The 20019-nt window shown below is 37.0% G+C and overlaps 1 protein-coding gene across 7 annotated transcripts in view; it reads right to left on the minus strand.

Annotated features, from left to right (window-relative positions):
- The window catches only part of PDLIM5 (PDZ and LIM domain 5), a 116904-nt gene that overhangs the window by 37536 nt on the left and 59349 nt on the right, over positions 1–20019 (minus strand). For 2 of the 7 annotated variants that reach the window (XM_042811633.1, XM_042811632.1), the window contains exons 4-9: positions 17502–17544; positions 15986–16401; positions 11601–11773; positions 9966–10002; positions 1518–1718; positions 638–724 (exon numbers count right to left, since the gene is read on the minus strand). In XM_042811633.1, coding sequence (XP_042667567.1) covers positions 638–724; positions 1518–1718; positions 9966–10002; positions 11601–11773; positions 15986–16401; positions 17502–17544 — 957 coding nt within the window. Of the gene's footprint in view, positions 1–637; positions 725–1517; positions 1719–8363; positions 9332–9965; positions 10003–11600; positions 11774–15985; positions 16402–17501; positions 17545–20019 lie in introns of those variants that run through there. The other 5 variants (XM_042811634.1, XM_042811635.1, XM_042811638.1 and 2 more) reach the window with 5 other exon arrangements.

Consider the following 20019-nt stretch of genomic DNA (forward strand, 5'->3'; position numbering starts at 1 on the left):
AAAGTGATGCTACCATAGGTTACCAGCTCTCAAAGATCTCAGGGCAATGTGTTAGCAACTTGAACAGTAACGCAGGAAACAGCAATTCTGGTTTTACCTACAAATAAGTTTCCACTCATCAAGTCAGAAATCAGCATTTACCAGCCCTTCAGTTGCCCATTCTAGGCTACGCCTCACCCTTGGCTTGTTCCCACTGAACCCTCTGCCCATGACTGATCTCATTCTCCGTGGGTTGATGGAAAAAGTCCTGGAAGTCAATTAGCTCATTCCATGTTTTCAGAATATATAAACATAAAAACATTGGGATATTCACTGATACAACTTCAGCACGCTTCTCCCACCCCTTAGTATTTCCCCTAATTATTATCTAGTTGGAAGGAACATGAAGAGGCAAAAATAACGCTGACACCAAAATCAGCTCTACACTGGTGATATTTAATTCAAGCTCTGTTTTAAAATTTCAAGATTACTCACAGAATTGCTGTGTATTTTTTAAATCACTTCAAAAAAGACTCTAAATACCTCCATTTATACAACTACATGATACAGTGTGTCTTGGATTTACACATACAAATCCTGCCTGAAAATGCTGTATACAACCAAGGAGTCTGCCATAGCTATGCCTTGAAAGATTTACCTTGTGTGACTTATGGACGATTTAGACTGACAGCTTGAGATATTACCAAAAGCATTTGTTTCGGAAGTAGGCACAGATGCATCATGCCTGCCCAAAAGCAGTAGGAAAAAAAAAAAATCATAAATCAGACACTAATTATACTTCTGGAGATGCTAACTAAAGCTCATAAAAGTTCATTTAAGGATTTCTACAAGCACTCCTTAGTCAATAAAAAAAACAAGTATAGTTCAATATCTTTGATTATTAATTCTAGCATGCCAATCTGCATGTTACAAAGGTCAAACAAATTGTTCATTAAAATTGAATGAACCCAGATACACAAATCTCCATTCTTATATCCAGTGTCCACTCCAATAAAGCTTTATTGTTTAATTTTTCTCCCTCTTTTCGGAAGGAGTAATGGTGGAAAAGAGGGAAGGTGTCTTTCCCTACTGGTAACTAGTAGGAATAATTAACATTCTGCCACTTCACAAGTCAATGCTTGTACTCTACTCCAGAAACTTCTGGTTACTGGACAATTCAGAAATGTACATTTTATAACAGAAATGACAAAACTTTGCTGGGAAGGTGAATAACATCATCAACTTCCTAGAACAGTTACTTTCCTATCAACTCTCTAATCTATAACTTCATCTTCCTCCATCTGAAGGTCACTCTAATTTCTGATTTACTTTATCAATTTTTGCTTAATAGCTATTCCAATTGCTAGTTGCTATATTAATCTCCAGAGCACCATGAGAGTCAGGAGGTGGCTGAGGACTGCCCCAGCTTGACAGCATTAACATTAAAAAAATAAAAAAAATAAAAAAAAAAAATCAGATGAAATCATATATTAAAATAAGGCTTTGATTGTGACTCTTAACAGTGGGTATCCTTGTACCTGGCAGGACGAGGAGGCACAACAGGAGTCGCTTCCACAGATGGGGCTGCAAAAGGTGGCTGCATGGCCGTAGGGGTGGGCAGAGGGGGCTCTGGGGTCTGTGTAGCCACACTGCACTTTGCAGGGAGAGGAGGCTCTGTGCCAGCGGTGCTTGGCAAAAGGACTGATGCATCAGGAGAGGGCAACTCCGCAGTTATTTCCCTAGTTGATGTTAATTTGATAAAAGGTAATTGTAATGAGAATACATGCACATAATTTCCCATCTAATTTTTAAATACTGAACAGTAACACACAATTCCTTCTAGTTGGTGTTCCTGCATCCTCTGTTATAAAAACAAGTGAGTAGCTCTTGAGAGTTTCTTTTTCTTCCCCAGGAATAAAATATTAATCCTTTGGAAATTAGACTATGCTGAAATGCATTCTTTGGAGCATATTTTTAGATGAAGTTTGAAAGCTTAAAACTAGTCTTGCTTAACCATGGAGAGTTGAACAGAGAGGATACTGATGAGGTTCAACCAGAGCAAGCAGAGTCCTACATCTGGGGAGAAATAACCACATGCATCAGCACACAGTAGCGGTTGACCTGCTGGAAAGAAGCTCTGCAGAGGATAATGTAGTTGTCCTGGTGACCAACAGGTTGGCCATGAGCCAAGGCCAATGCTGTCCTGGATGCATTAAAAGATGAGTGGCCAGAAGCAGTACTAGGGAGGTGAACCTGAGGGTGATAAAGTGGTGGAACAACTTGCCCTGAGAGACCATGGAATCTCCTTCTCTGTAGATATTCAAAACCCACTTGGATGCTTTCCTGTATATCCTGCACAAGGAAACCTGCTTTAGAGGGATCTCAAGAAGTCCCTTCCAACCCCCATGAGCCTGTAAAAAAACTCTTTGGGTAGTTCTAAGCAATTACTCAAAAATATATAATACACTTGAAAAAGAGCACAGTCTGCATACTAGAGACTCTATCTAGTGTAAGGAGATACCACTTTAGACACTGTGGCTACTTGGCTGTTGGTGTTTAAAACCTGATTAGTTGCAAGGGGATGAAGTTCACACTTGAGTAAGGCCTCCAAAGGATTCTCAAACAAAAGTCTACTGAAGTTAAAAAAAAAAAACAAAAAAAAAAAAACAGAAGGACAAGTAGCATTTATTAAAGAAAAGCAACATTTTCCCCCATATTTAATTTCTTCCTGCTTGTAATGAAAGCAAGACAACTATAAAAGATCTGGCAGTTTTGGTTCAGGTAGCCTGGGATATCCCCTTTCCCCCAGCCTGACACTCACTTCTCAACTAAATAAGCAGCTCCCATCTTTGAAAGGTTCCTTTTTTACATGATGACTACAGACGAGGCAACTTGTTTAGGAAAATCAATGTAGAAATGTCAGACCTGACAAAAAGGTAATCTGTCGGACTTTAGGGAAGTACAGAAGCAGATAAAACAATTCACAACAAATGCAGAGCACGCAGATTCTGGCCTTTTCTGTAATTGCCCTCAAGTAGTTCATAATTTCATAAAACATCTTTGTAGAGCTTCATAAGTCATAAAAAGGAACTTGAAATATAAAAGGAGAAGAGAAATGAATAACAATGGGGATATGCTCCAAAAGGAGAGCAAGCAGTCTCCAAATTTTATTCAGACATACATACTTACTGCATTTCCATTTCTCACTTACTTTGGCAGCAGTTAGAAAAGGAATAAGGAATGACTTTTGGAGTTTCTGTTGAGAATATTGTTGGCTCTGCACTAATCAGAATATACACAACAAAAATCTGGATTAATACCTTCTCCTTATTGCTAACTCTGACTATCAGGAATAATTTCATTAATGAAAGGATAAAGTAGGTCTGTAGCTTATAAAAAGTTTTTATATAATACAGAAATCTAACAATTTGCTGGCATTGGTTCTGCTTTATATTAGTTTTATTTCTCAGGAAGTGCCAGATTCTGTGGTCTGAAGTTAGAGAGTCTGAAGTTGCCAGGATGACCATTTAAGGTGATTTTTTGAAACTTCCTGGAAAGGCTATAACTGCTCCTAAATATTTCATTGCTGTTAAGCTTATAGGAGGATATTGCATATATGATATTGAGTAATAGTATGCTATAAATTATAGTAATTGGCTACATTGCCATATATCTACTTTAAGCTTTCATTAAAGATGTAAAACTACAATTAAAAAAAGCATTATGTTTTATACAATGGAGTCTGCTTTATAAGCAGAGAACCTAGTTGTAATCCAGTAATCGCATCCAGGCCCTTCTTACATTTCACAGCAAGATCTTTCTCCTTCTTGGTGGTTTGGGAGTGGGTGGTACAAATCACAGAGTTTCAGCCAAGAAAAGACAGAGCCCATTAGGAAAATAAATATCTATGCTAGTCACTGACAGTAAATGCAGGGCTTTAGAGGCAAAAACAAGTCTATGACTTTTGGATGGACCACATCTGCATTATTAAAAATCTGATAATGGCACCATGGATTTCTGATAGTTGCCACTTTAAAAAATATAGGATTACTGGAGACCAGTTTTGGATGTACTCTCAATCCTAAAGAGCATTGTAAGTAGCAACACTGACTCAATAACAAAATATAAACACCAAATATAGTTGCTATACAAATTATCTCAACTTGAGAAAAAAAAAACTCTGTGGTTTTATCAAGTAGTTTACAATCTCCTTCCCACATTCAATTCTAATTCTTCTGTCTCCAGCTCATTCCAAGCAAGAAATACTAATCTACTTTTTTACTGCTTGCATAAATACTTCAGCTTTCACCCTCAACCAGATTTTCAGATTAAATACAGTTACAATAACTGCCTCAAATTAATATGCTACCATTGTACCTGTTTATCAGTATATAAATTTCCCTCTTAAATGCTGCATGTGATATTTGAAATGAGCTAATACTAGGTGAGAAAGAGGGGAAAAACTATCTCGACATACTGAAATGTAGCTGCACACACTCTGGTGAGGAACAAGTAGCATAGTACCTAACACATCAGTAGGCAGCTGCTAATGGGCTGCCAAACATTACTGTAACTAAACTAAAAAAAAAAAAAAACAAAAAAAACCAAACCCTGAAATTTGAAATACTTGTGTCTGTAACAATCTCTGCAGCAAAGCAGAAAGCAGAACCCGTGCAGTACACATTCTGAAATGTTAATTGCTCAGCCTTGCACAGAAGTAATCTAAACTTCTACTCTGACAGCACTGTCTGCATGGATACAGCGCTGTACCCTATGCAGTGGTCAGATCTCAGGATGCCTTCCAAAAAAAAAAAATAAAAATTAACAGCCATTATGCATTTTGTAAAAAGCTGTCACCCATGTCTCTCTCAAAGAACAGAAACAACTGAGAAAATGCGTATCCTATCATCTCCTCCATGTGTTTTTTTCTCCGAGAGCACAGTAACTGAGTACAAATGTTGGCAAGAATCTGTCTTTACTTTCGTGTTCGAAGTGTTAAGGAGGAAAATAAAATAGAAGGAAAAGAAAGAGATCCACATTTTGCTTAGAACTGCGATACACAATCTATCAGACAATGCAATGGACCTTCAATAATAGCATTAAAAAAAAAAAAACTCTAATCACTGTCACAAGACCTAGATCCAAAGATGATCTCCAAAATATCAAGAATAGTGCAATTGAAGCTATCCAAGGCCAATGACAGAAAATTTGCCAGTTTGAGCTGTTAAGCGATTCAGGGAAAAAAAGCAGCCCCACTGACAATGTATCTATAGCTAGATAGAAACTAGACTTTCCCTTCCTAAATTTCAAATAACTGCCTTAAGCACTGTGTCATATTTGAACAAATATCCACAAAATTGTTCATGAATCTGCTTAGCATTTTTTTTTCATTTCTCTTCTCCATTCCTTTCCTACCATTTCCAGGAACGTCGCTAATGAATGGCAGATTAAAAAGACAAGTTTAAGTGCATGACAGACAGCTCTCCTTCCCACAAGATAATGAAATCTGAAAGATTTACCTCCCAGGAGCTGTTGCATCAATGTGTTCAGTGAGTCTGAAAGATGGGACACTGCCAGGGGAGGATTCTGCTATCGGCAGAAAAGTGGCTGCAGACTCTGGTCTAGCATCATTTTCACTCCATTCACAATAAGAAAACATACAAAGATTTTAAATCCATACTGAAATAGTGTGCTGGACAGGATACATAGTGCTTAAAAACGTTAGTGAATTGTAAAAAGAAAAAATCGCTGCAGTTTATAGTGAAATAAAAATGGGAGATAAAATGATGCACAATACTCCTAAGAGTTGTCATACTTTTAGTGAAGGGTGAGAAGCATCCTGCTGCTTATCAAGACAGAAAGCTAAGAATTATTTTCCACTGATAAATATGGAACATCACATTATGTGATGAAAAAGTTTTTAGGAAATGCAGGAAAAGAAACAGTCAAAAATGCTGGTGGTACTCACTCCCCAATGTACTCCCCGAGTACATCAAATATTTACTATTTGATGTGACTATTTAGGATTCTAGTTTTGTGAAGATCACAGTACGCATTTCAGCCCCCCCACTCCCCCTTTTTTTTCCAGACAAGAAAATAATCTAGAAAATACTGTAATGGTGGATCTCTACTTAAAGAAAAACACCCACTAGAAATCTTATCGTAATATAAAAAAAGTAAAAGTGAACAATCACAAGCTTAGAGCAGATTAAGGTACCCACATGAGTTTGTTTCATTTTATTTATTTGAATTAGCATGCAGAACTAAGAATCTTAATAAAGCAAGGACCCATCCTAAGTGCTGAAAATTAAAGGACAGATACCATAGGAAAGATCAGGGAGCAGACCTTATAGGAATTAAAGATGTTGATGGAAATTCTGGTACAGATGGTATCTCCAAAGCCTGGGTGACAATGGAGCTTTTGCTCATATTATATATTTACACACATCTGTTTTATTCACTTAAATATCCCTAGGAGCAGCAGTTTAGGGAGAGACAGTAATACTTAAAAGCCCATGTGGCGTTTGTCTTGGACAGTGTCCATAAAGCTGTAGTATTAAGTTGTGATATTTGTCAGTAGATTACTGATGGAAGACAAGTTTCTATGCCATTTTTTGTTATGTTCTCTCTTTTAGGTGATCATTCATATTTAAGCCAATTCATTTATATCAAAAACATCTTCAAAATGTTTTTCTGATGCATACCAGGAAGATGTGAGCTAAGGCATGTCATCCACATCCAAATGGAAAAGCCATCAATTATTTTGGAAACAGTAACAAAGCCCAAAATCTTTGGTGTTGTGTAATGGGGACACTGGGAGAAGAGATAACAACTTCATAGTACTAAATGAAATATGTTTTACATGTTTATATTACGTTTTTGGGGACTAGTTTTTTGTTACTATGAATTCATAAAAATATAAAACTTTAGGTAGCCTTACTCAAACCATACTCATACTCAAAATAGACAGACTGTGATTGCCTATGTTTACTTGTAATTAAAACAGAGACTTCTATGCTTTGGATTGTCCAGGGAGGCTTTTGCACTTGTGTCTAACTAAAGTAACTCATCCTTCAAATGAAGGAAAGCTCACTAACTCTCATTCAGGAATATCTTCCAAACACAGAAATACTCAAAGGCCAAAACCATTCTATCCTTATGAAAAATACTTCACAGAGAATCTAAGTGATATTCTCTTGATTTTAATTGTAATGATAGCCTCAGAAACTCCTGCTTTCTTTTTCATTCATAAGAAATTTTTTAAACCAAGCATAATAATTTTCACACATAGTTTCACTTTCCTAAATCAGTACACAATATTCTGTTAATTGATTACATGGCAGTGTATGTGCTCTTCAGTAACATATAGTTTTAGTAACATAGTACTTGGACAACTGAGTTATGTGGTAAAGACAAACTGATTGGCACTTCTCATCAAAACAGCCTTCAGTGAAATTATTGAAGTACTTTCCCCATTCACCCCTAAGGAGTTAAACCAAAAGGTGTGTAATAAGTGAGATGCCTTAGTCTGTCATTACTAGTGTAAATATAGTTGTACTCTATGCTGTGCAATGTTATGCATTCGTATCAGTGATTGTTAGCAGTAGATAACTTGGCTGTTACCTGAGCTCTCCATTCTCTGTGTTTTTTTCCCTAAAGATAAAGTGACAAATGCAGTAAGATACTATACTGTATATCAGTATAAACCACCTGGAAAGGAAATATAGGCATAAAATATCTTCATTAAATGTGTCAATCCCTTTCAGTTTTCCAACTTGTGCAATTAAAACAAAAACAACCAAACAAAAAAAAAAATCCCACAAAACCCCACCACCCATTTCTACATAAGAGCTTTCTGTGAACATCAATCTGTTTACAAGACCAATTTCATAAGAACAACTTTTAGATAAGCTTCAGAAACTATAAGCCAATTGCAACAATTCTCATGAAACACTTATGAGCAATTGGGCTTGTATATGTGCCTCACAATTCTCATATGAGGGTTGAAACTTCTGCGATTCAAAAAAATGTAGCATTTTTGATGATGGTGAATTTTACTTAATGGTGATGGTAAAGTTTACTTAATTGAATTCTTACTCCTGCAGTCACACAAAAGGTCAATCATTTTATCAGTTTCTGTAAATCTTGTATCAATTTTGAAAACACAAAAAAAAGTAACACATTTCAAATATGATTATAAGCTCTGGTACTTTGACACTTTCAGAGAGTTTCTAGGCATACTAGCACGGATGTGATTGTTCCTCTTGCTACAGTTGGTGAAGGTGTAATGAATTTACAGCTCTTTGCATGAGCAGACTACTCGAGGAGTCCAAGAGACTCAAAAGAAAAGAGACATCACTACGTTAAAAGCAACTTTTATTAAAATACTCTTCAAGCTTCAGAAAGCATAAATTAATGAAGTGTAGCTACTATAATACATTATTTTACAGGAGAACCACAGAGCCATGAAGCTTTTATAAACACTAGAAATCCTAAGAGCTTCACTCTGAAATAAATAAATACTACTGTCTTGTCTTGCTCTTGTCAGAAGCTATGTATTGAAGCTCTTACAGGTAAGGTACACAGCAACATTCTGCTTGTTTTCTTCTAGCTTTTCTAAAATATGAACAGTTCACTATAAGCTGCAGAATCTTTATATTTAGCTTGCACTTGGATTGGCAACTGGCAACCGTTTATTATTATTACTACTTTCATTCGATTAAAAGCAGTCTTCTTGTTCTACTTTGTAAAACATTTACAACCACTCTAAATTTGACTTGCTGAAAATCTAATGAAATCCAAGACAATTATCCTGTTAAGTACCACCGTCTGAAGTAAATGCATTCAGCCCTCTTCTTCCTCTTCCCCTACCCCTAAATCAAAGTAATACCATTTCATATTCTCTCGTTCACTGTTTTCTGCTAACAGCCTACAGTAACTCAAACTTAGCAATGCAAATGACTCTTTCGAGGCAAAAAGAACTGCAACAGCCATCTTCTCCCCCTCACTGGGAAACCCAAGTTGTTCTGTGATAAGTATGTGTTTGTTTGTTTTTTTTTTGTTAACTAGTGACTAGCACAAAAACATTTTCATCTCAGTTTTTATACATCAGTAGGAAAGTGTTAGAAAAGTATAGAAAAGGCTAGAATTTCTCTCTTAGTGAGGCTAATGAAATACATTTTCTACTTTATTTTTGCAAAGCAGATGGAAAAGAAGAAAGGAAGTGTTTGTATTTTGCTTTTTGCAACTTGGGTAAAATCACTGGACATTAAGAACACGTGCTGAGACTTCATGGTGCCAGTCACGTAATTTTGTATATTTGGGGCTAAAGACGTGGATGGGGAGCTTTTCCCTGTGGAAAGAAGTGACAGAAGAAAAATAAGAAAAAGAGAAAGAAAGAAAGAAAGTTTATCTCAAGCAGTTGCACAAGTGGGCATGCAATCTCCATGCACTACTTATATCCATACATCTCCTTCCTGTCCTTCAAACTGTTGCCTCCAGTGTTAGATAATGCCAATAGGAAGACTCCCAACTGCACAAACAGTAAGATTCAGCTACTGCATCGTCCTCGTATCAAACAGCACTTATCCCAAACCAAGGAGACAGCTGACCCTCATTCAGACTAGAACAGTAATATTTTCCAGCTACATCTTGAAACCCGATACACACTTGCAAATCAAAAAAGCCTGGTTAGATTTAGAAAAAGAAAACATGTTGACAAGCTGACCTTGCACAGAAAAGCAAAACAGCCCAATTTTTTGGAAAAGCTCAAACCTCTGCACAAATATTAATACTGGACTGTACAAACAGGGATTTTAAAAGATTGGTCTATACAGAAAGATCTTGATTTTTACATGCTGAATTACAAGGCAAAAGCAGCAATATTTTAAAAACACTCAAACTTCACACAAATGCAAAAGTAACACTACCAGTTATAAAATAAGACATGCAAAGTATTAAAGTAATAATGTAAAACACTGACTCACTTAGACTTCTTTGAACCTTCATGTTCTGGTTCTTTCACTGCAAGAAAAAAGAAAAATTTTACTTCCTAAGGCACAAAACAGCACTGCCAAACACCGAGATTCTTCCCCGTGCCAAAGTATTCACCCCAGCAGGAAATTACAACAAGTCGTGTTTGGATTCCTCGATTCTAAATGCGCCCTATGGGAAATGAGATATGTCTATAAACTCGAAGAGCCCCTTTGCCAGCACAATTACTGTAAAGTGGTTCTGCTGGTCTCTGTCACGTCTTTTGGCCCGCTGTCCATGTTGGCATTGAGAAAGTAAGAGAAAGGGAGTTGAGAAGAAAGAGTGGGATTTTGGAGGCAACTCTTATGGACAAACATCCACAGGATTTGAATGGGGTGAAATTCAAGCACCTGTCTGTAAGGCTATGACTCATCAAGGTGCTAGAGGGCTGCAGGCAGAATAACATAAAATCTCAGCCTGGTTTTAAGTTTGGCAAATGTAGTTGCAACCACATCTTTGTAGTATTTAGTAAAGTGATTATTTATCAATACTAGATCAGAACACATATATTATTTGATATTGAGTTCTCATTCTGACAGGGACAGAAATCAAAGAAAGATAATAATGCAATACTAGACTAGTACAACACAGGACTATCAAACAAACTATTAACTGTCTGAATTCAGAATGGTGTATCACACAAAGACACTAAACCTCATTCAGTGAGATATTCTCATTGGTCTCTAGAGTAATTCTGCCAGAGAACTGATAGCTGATTTAATCAAATTTGTTCCCAGGGAGGGAGTCCACTTTACTCACTGCCTTTATTTTATTATTATTAAAATATTCACTTATCATAGCACTAGATGAAAAAAAGCAGAAAAAAATGAAATTATCAACCTTTCCATAAGCTATCTGTATGAACATGACAGACACAAACATTCCGACACAATTCTGACACATTCTGACACAATTTCTAATAACTTTTATATAATTTTACAGATATCAGCCAATAAACCACAACCAAGAGCATAAAGAGAAATTCAAGATCCACCATAAAATTATGTGACTGGGAAAGATCTCTGCATTTTCAGTTTCAATCTACAATAAATATAGACATATTATATCGTAAGTAGAGGATGAAAACATGCCCCAGGAATAAACTGAGGAGCTATGGAATTGTGCTCCTGAGTAGTTAAATCATTACAGATTGCATACCTTCGTATAATCATCAAAGATTTTCTAAATGCCTGAAAAAAGCTTTAGTTTTTCTCTCCACTTTCTGAAGTACTGCATTTGAACAGAAGCAGTGCCATTTTGGTTGTGCAGAATGAGAAAGAAACGGCAAATACATATTTGCCAACTATTTTAGGAGTAGAAAAAGGTAAATTTAATATCTATCTAGAATGTACTGTTACTCAAATCAATAAGAAGTAATGTCTACTAATGCATATACTTTAAGTAGCCTAGGAATTTGAAGAGTTCTATAAAAACAACTTCCTACTATAGTCTTCTGCCTCCTTGATTTATTGTCCAAGAGGAGAAAACTAGTAAGTGTGACTGAACCACCTTATTATTTCCCCCCCCAGCTTTAAAAAACACCTATCTTCCCGCAGCCTTTAATTTTATTTCCTCATGAAGCTACTCACTATGATCAGTGCCGGTGATCTGGGCAAGGATGCGAAAAGAGCGTGACTGGGTAGTGCCTGTCCGGGGATGCCAGTCTTCAGTGTCTTCGATCAGCCGCTTCTTGCTGGCATCGCTGTGAGTAGGGGTGTGGTAGAACTCCGTATAGGTATCCACAATGTGCTTCCGTGGTGGGCTGTGTTTAAGAGAGAAGAGAATATCAGCTAAAAGCTTCTTCAAGAATCATCTAGGTTAGGGTAACTACAAAGACATGGGCAGATCTGGCTTTTCACAGCATTTAAAGTCAACTTCTGAGTTTGAACATAGTGAGCTCTACAAACACATCTGAACACAGACTCATTTCTCTGAACAAAAATACAATTTGATAACTATTCTAATCCAAATAAAATATTTTCTTTTATATCATTACTGGAACATTTGAAACTGTAAAAGACAGTATTATCAAGATACATAGTTAAACATTTACCGTTTGGGTGGGATTTTCCTTGGAGATGACAGAATAACACAGCAAGAAAAAGTTTTCCCAGTGTAAACAGGAAAAAGAGAAAAAAAGAAAAGAAGAAATAAAGTAAGAAGTTTGAAACAAAAAAAGTGCAGCTAGTTATTCTACTGAATTAATTTTGGGGGAAAGTATATTGAAAGGGCATTGAAATAATAGGTGAATATGCTTGTTTTAATAAAGTCCAGTAGTCTATTCACTTATCAAGTGTTCTGGATAAACTCTTCCCTTCATTCACAGGAGGCAAAAAACTGCACAAGGCCACCCACACACACAAAGTCTTTTGCAATTGGTATGACCTGGATCATAGCTGGATGAAAGTGTAGGTAAACATGCTCTAAAGCACAACGGGAAGCTACAGAGTCTTGATACCCTCTCCAAAAGTAAAAGAAAATGGAGTAATGATTTTTATCTGAAATGTTTCTCCTCAGTATGTGCTATTATATGACCAACCCCTGAACAGTGGACTTCGGTGAATACAGGATTCTGAAGCCTTACTTTAAGTAACTGATCCAAAGAAAATGTAACGACACTGACTAGCTTAAGAGCAGGTAACAGAAAATTCCTACTACGTATATTATTCCTAAATTCCATATTAGTTATATCAAAGCATTAATCTCTCAGAACCTATACCTGTACTCTTTTTTTTTTTTTTTTTAAACAAAGTTTATAAGAGATGACCTGTGCAAAACTAGCTCCTAAGAAAGTATAATTCTATTAAAAATAATAATAATGAAATAAAAACAACCCAACCCTTTAAAAGTTACTCCTATTTTTTTGCTACTACTTACTGCATCATTAATGTCCGAAGTGCTTTTGGTAAAGATTAAAAACGTGAATGAGAATTTTGTACATTATTAATTGCCATCAGGAAATAATTAGATCTGTTCAGTGGAATGCATTAACAAATACTTCAGCTTAAAAGAATAGACAACATTTGAATGATAGGAAACCTATCATTCAAAATTGCAGCAAAAGATTGCATTTAAGGACACACAGCATTAGTGAAAGAAATGTGCCTCGCCAGGTTACTACAGAGGGAGGGGTATAGGAACAAGGACAGTGGCATTTCCAGGATGGAGTAAAGTAAATCCAAAGAAAGTGAAGTAAAGCAATAAAACAGTTAATAGTGAGAATCAAGTCTGAAAACTAAAGCAGTACTTAAAGGTATAGCGTTACATGGAAATGTAATTATTTACATACTGTAATAGCATTAGAATAATATTACTGACTGCATTCTAGCAGCTGTCACAGTGAATTAAGTCCTTCGTATTTGATGATAACGGCATGACAATTAAAATATCCTGCTTATTTCTCTCCTTTTACTTTCTTTCTTATGGCTTAAAGGTCTACTAGTAATGAGCCACTGAGGCACGAGGTGGTGCCAGAGGCAAAGGAATATTCGATGAGGCAGACTGAGCCTTGACTCATTCTTGAGGCAAGAGAAGAAAAAATAAGCCAATAAAATCACAATAAGTCATAATCATATTCCATGTCATTCTTAATTTTGTGGTATGAATTCAACATCTGGCCTTTCATTCCATACTCCTCAGATCATTTTCCCTTTTATACTGTATTTCATCATTCACCGGTTGTGTTGCTGACACCAACTAGCTATAGGTGCATCAAGAATCTATCAATACACACAAACACTGCACAAATGTTTTGTGGAATAGTTTTAAAAAATACTGCAGTTTAACACAGTGAAAAGCAAGATCACATCATGTCCAATGCAGACAAATCATTTATTACACTAAGTAGTTATAAGGAAGCTGAAGCTGTTTTGCCAAAATTTTAAATATAAAACTCTGCAAGAGTTTTATATAATATTGTTTTGTTTGCAAAACAAAAATACATGCTGGTTATTCCAACAACAAAAAAAAAAACGACCATAATTCAACTCCAGTGCTGTTGATACTAACTTTGTCATTGTTGTTATCTGCAAGGGAAAAAAGGTATTTGACTTGTTAATACATTCTCTGCTTCTTGAAATATTACAGGATCTTCCAAATCCAAGTTCTGGTAGTCACATAAAGAGTCAAAACTTAAACCATCAAGAGAACCTATAAAGGAAAAATTTAGCCCACCTGAACTTAAACTGAGTGAAGTCTATGAACATCTTACCTTTTTTAAAGCAGCAGGCACATTTTCATGTGAGAGTTGGCAAGAAAGTAACAACAAAATTTAATTGCACGTAGCCTAGTGAGGACAAATTGCTCTCTATTTATGCCAGGAGTAAACAAGGAAAAACAAAACTTCCTGAAGTGAAGGCAAATAGTTTATATACCAAACATTATTTGAGGGAAGTGAGAAGGAAGGAAGGAAAAAAACAACTTCTGAGTATTAAGCTAAGTCTGAAGAATTCTGCTTGCTCAGCAGTGCTACCTATGAGCAAGATGCAAGTATACGAGAAGTCAAATGGAATTTATTTCAGACTGATCAATAATTTAAAGCCTTCACTATTATATCACAAGCGTCAAATTCCACATTAAATGGGGTTGTGGTTTTACATAGCAAACTTACATTTCTAAAGTGATAGTTAACTAAGTAAAACAAAGTCAGTCACGTAGCTGCAGATGAGCATAATCTCTTTAATATTTCTTTACTTGTTTCCTATTTCAGGATTGCAAGACTAGTATTTAATTCTTACTTAAACTGAGTTACAGACTTAAAGCACTGTCGTAGGGAAGATATAATACAGTTTAGCTGATTTTTTTTTGTTGTTGTTCCTTTTCCGCTGCAAAAGTCTTCAAGATTGCCCAAACTAGATAAGCAAGGCTGGCAGCAAACAGGAATTTCCCAACCTACCAGCCTCAGTCAGTATTATTCACCTATCTCTAAACATAAGGCAAGGAAGGTATCAGCATGCATTCAGTCATTCTATCTTGATTGTTAAGTGCTTACACCTCCAGCACTTCCTTCCAGAAAACTTAATTTTGTTGCTACTGTTCAGCTTTTTCAATACCAATTACTACTTTTGAATGCTCCTTACATACTATTCGATAAAGACACATTCCTGGGAAGACAAAGACAGTCTGGCAATGTGTATTCAAGAAGCAAGTCCTTGGGATCTCCTGCTCTCGTCCTATCACTAAGCACTATGGATTCCTTCCATCATCTGTTAAAGATCGGCCTTGAAGGCACCATGACAACAGAGTAATATAAAATCCATATGGGCAGCATTATATAAATATGCATATGGAAAATATTTGTACTGCAATTTTAGGGGAATAGGCGCCTAAATTTTCCTTTCCAGGAGATGATTACTTGAGACTGTGATCTTTTATATTAGCTGATATGGATGGCTACTTTTCTGCAGATTTCCTCATATACTCAGGCCGAGAGGAGATTGGATGAGATGTGCACCAGGCCTCGCCCTTTCCCTTCGAGGAATGGGAAATACTAATAATAAGTTTTAGGCTTCAAGTTCATGAAATTGAAGATAAGTCAAGAAAAGTCAAAAAGCAAGAAGACAGTCATCACAATCAATGCTGAAGGTCAACAATCCTTCTTGCCAGGCGGCTCTGCACCTCCAAGTGCCTGCTGCTTTTAACCTCTGCATTGAGACCCAACATAAACAGTGAGACAGGTGTCCAAATGAATGCTGGGCTTGTTGCACGGTCTGAAAACACATCATGATACAACAAATTTTGGTGTGGTCTGCTGCAATTTAGGTGTGACGCTACAAATGGACATATTTTCAGAATTAAATCCTCACAGACTCAGCCCTTCAAAGGCACCCCTTTCTGAAGGCACACTAATTCCTCAGAAATTTGCTTCTGGTAATTGGACAGCACACCTCAGATGTGTTTTACTTGGCACTTGAACAAGCTCAGCTTTTTTCCTGCGAGGAAGAGACCCTCACAGCAAAAAAAAAATCCCACCTACCCATTTTGCTGTTTATTGTCACCCTGGTTCTCTCTGAATCCTCGTCGCAGCCCCTCCGCTAGCTCCTGGGTGTTGTCGCCGACATGGCCGCCTGGGGCGGCATTGTGCGTGGCAGGCTGCCGTGGGACATTAACGGCAGGTTTAGCAGTGCTCGGCGTGGGCGGCCGCCCATCAGCATTAGGCTTGGCGTTAACATGCAGTCCTGGTGCAGCAAATGGGGCCGGGGTGGGGAGCATGGGTGCCGCCTGGGCTGGGGTGAAGGCAGAGGACGGTGACGGGATGGAGGTGACTTTTGAGGAGGCCACAGCTCCAAATGGCCTCGGGGTCTTATTGTAAGCCACACTGGCCATGGCAGTGACTTTGGATGCAGCAGCAGAGGCAACAGGCACAGGCTTAACTACTTCTTTAGGTTCTCCCTATGCAAGATAAAAAAAAAAAAGAAACACACAAAACCACACCAACCACATGCACATTCCTCAGCAGGTATTTTCAGTGCTGCTGAGGGAGATAACCTGCCTAGCATGAAGCAAAGAAGAGGTATGAGCACCATAGAAGCAAGTGAAAGTGCAGTCAAGAAATCTGTGGAAAAAGTGAGCCATGCATTTAAGAAAGGGAATGATCTGTGTGTGCATGGTCAAAAATCAAAGACCACGATGCTTAATTTTCTCACTGCATCCAAAACAGACACTACACAAATCAAATTCAAGACAAAGTTAAGCACTGCTCCACTGCAAAACCCAATGGATAATTCATGTGGAAAATATTAGTGTTTTTAGAAATCCACATTCCACTTCCAAATCCAGTTTGAGAAACGCACATTCCTCATAAGCTAGGATCATGTGCGTGCATATGAACACACGGTATACATTGATCTGTTGATAAGGGCCTGAAGGGAGGAACCAGGGCACTGAAGCTCATTTGTCAGAGGCCAGTGCTTTAGAACCAAGTTGGCTTTTCTAGTTGCACTCTGCTGACTACAAGGACAAAAGTTTCTCCAGTCAAACTTCAGACCCACTCCTGTCCTTACTTGAGACTCCAGGACCAGGTGCCACATGAGTGGTTGGGTCACAGATACATAACCCAAGGTCAACACAGGTTATAGCTTCCAGATGGGAAAAATATAAGACTGATAACACTTGATATACTACAGTCATGTGGGAAAAGAAAACTGTGGTTATCCCAGGGTCAGGGATGCAAGAAAGCAACAGTTTGTTCTTTTTTTCCCTCTTTCTATAAAGTCATTGGCTTTAGAGCAATGGCAGATGAAAATGAAAAAGAGTTTCTCCCTTCAGGATATAGACAAAAATTCAGCATTATCTTTCAAAAAAGTTCTAAAAGCTAGAAGATAACATTTATTTATTTATTTGTTTGTTTGTTTATGGATGCTCATTTACCAGGTTTCTCAATTCTTTTTGGAGAGAAAAAAGATGTGGAAATAAAGCGTGCTGTACTATTTAACAGGTGGGTAACAGTTAGTGCTACACGCTACATTTCTTGGTTGTGATGATGAACATACCTTTGGTACATGAATAAGATCAGGTTTTGTTGCAGAAGCCACTCTGGAAGAGAAAAAAAACATACATAATTACAAAAACAAAGGTTTCAATATTTAAGTATTTCCCTTTCCCAACTCACCACATATGCCCACAGATTCATAAATTGTACCATTTTGTTTCCTTTAAAGGGAACAAGAAGTATTCAAGTTATATATCTGGTAAATACAGGGCAGAAGGAAAAACAAACTGGATGAACTAATCCAGACGCAAAGTTAGGAACTCTGGCATGCATCACCAAGTGCTATTTCACTTAGAAATTCATAACATCATATCACCAGAAAGGAGACATTAGTTGAAATTTGGTTGTTGTTTTCCTTCCTTTCATTAGAGGATATATCGTGTAACTCAAAAGTTCTGGTCAGATAAGTTGCATTCTCAAGTTCATAACCCTTATCTAGGCTTAAAACAGAAAGCTTCCTTTTAAAACAACAACAATCCTTCTGAATGACTTAAATTAAAAAAATACAGCGTGCCACTTTTGGTACTCAGTCTTCAAAGATGAGGTTAATGTCATTTGAATTCCACTGCAGACAGCAAAAAAAAAAAAAAAAAAAAAAAAAAAAAAGCCTTTCAAACAATGAGTGCATTGAAACTACCACTGGGTGGTAGGAAGCAAAGGAAATATTGTAACGGAAAAGATGAAGATAAAGAAATGACAAGTTCTGAACTGGTAACATAGGACAGTAAAAGAATCTCATTTGTTTTTGTATTTTTTTTAGATTTGCAAGTACACGTGTGCAAAAATACACTAATACTCTACAATTTCACAAAGACAATCAAATCAAGAAAAAGTTCAACCCACTGACATTTTGTCTGATAACATCACTGCTGATATACTTCAGCTTTCTGTTGATGTTTTGGTAGAAAAGTGGCTTCCTGACACATTTCAAAACATTTCCGGCCATATTTGGTAGCTGCTCAGAAAAGCTGGATCCTTGAAGACTGAAGAAGAGTTGTTATATCCTGCCTAAAAATTGCACAACTTTGACTTCCTAAAAACCTTCTAAGCAGGTGCTCACAGAACTGAAGCTGGATTAACATTTCTGAAAGATACTTTGCTTCTGAGGAAAAAAAAAAAAAAAAAAAAAGGCTTGTTTATTTTGAGATCAGCAGATAATACATTTTCATTAAACACCTCTATTGTATGAGACAGATTTGAAGTAGGCATACCCAGTCTGCTTAACTGAAGTCTTCTCAACTCTTAACAAATATCTTTTTTCTTTTTTAATTGTTTAAAATGTTTACTCCTTCCCTTTAAGCCATCTAGTCCTCAGTGCTCATCCAATTTCAACAACAGCCTTTCAGCCATTCAGGTTCAGGAACTCACTTATAGAAAAGGGAGATGCATATAATTCACATGCTACATTGGCAAACAAGCTGAAAAAGTGATAAAACAATAACAAGCAGGAAAAAACAAAGCACAACTACAGAGTGCAAGATCATCATCTTCTGCACTTTGCCTTCATCATTTGTGCATCACAGCTGACACACATCATGCCCACATCAACAATAATTCTCAGAGAGAGGGATTTCCCCACTCTGAAGAAGAGCTCTGTTCTCCTGTTTCCCACAGAGTTTCCAGCCTATGAGAATTCTGGCCTCCAGCCCTCCAAAGCACCAGGGTGCATCATTAATCACTCTTAATTGCAGAGTTGTCAATTTGCAGCAACAAAAGCAACCTAAATGTAACAACACATATGGAAGCCTTTTCTTTTTAAAGACTAGAGTTAGCAGGAAATATGCATCTTGTTCTATGTTTTAGCTATGCATTTGTTAATAAACTTGGAACTTTTAAAATATGGATTAAACTAGCCTAACGCTTAGGAGTAGTGAGATATTCACTACTCAGATCAACTCCTTATTTCAGAGCTGAGAAGAAAAGTTTCTCCTTGCTTATGCTCAATCCTGCAGTTCCGATCTATAAGTGAAATGCATCTTTTTCTTGGTTGTTTTAAAAATAAATAAATTCCAGTTTGCAGACGAGTTTGCTTTGAATTCATCATAGCATTTAGCAAAATTTCAATCCCTGCTTCTACTCTTCAAAATTCATCCACCAAGAAGAAAAAAATGCATTCAAAAAAAGTTTTGATAACTACACTGTTCCCAGTGTTCTTTTATTACTGGAATCAGACAGCAGACAGCACAACAACTTTAATTCCCCCAAACATACTTGAAACAAGGACATAAGTCTGTGTCCCAGACATACTTCAAACACTTGGCCATGTCAAATTCAGACCACTGTCAGACTAAAATCTTTTATTTATCCAGTACAGCATAAAGAAAATGCTCATCCAGCAAACTGTGCCACCAGGATCTGAATGTGAAAAATGTACAGTGGTTAGACAAGACCGTACAAGAGGAAATGCACAGTTCAAACTGAAGAGCAAAACATGTCCAATACATTTAAGAAACTAACTGCTTCAAGGATTACATCTTGATTGCTGTCCTTGGAAATAAAGACAGATATTAAGAAATCTG

The sequence above is a fragment of the Centrocercus urophasianus genome, unplaced genomic scaffold, assembly GCF_019232065.1.
Source record: "Centrocercus urophasianus isolate 14NV4802_14NV808 unplaced genomic scaffold, USGS_Curo_1.0 seq_13, whole genome shotgun sequence".
NCBI classification, from domain to species: Eukaryota; Metazoa; Chordata; class Aves; order Galliformes; family Phasianidae; genus Centrocercus; species Centrocercus urophasianus.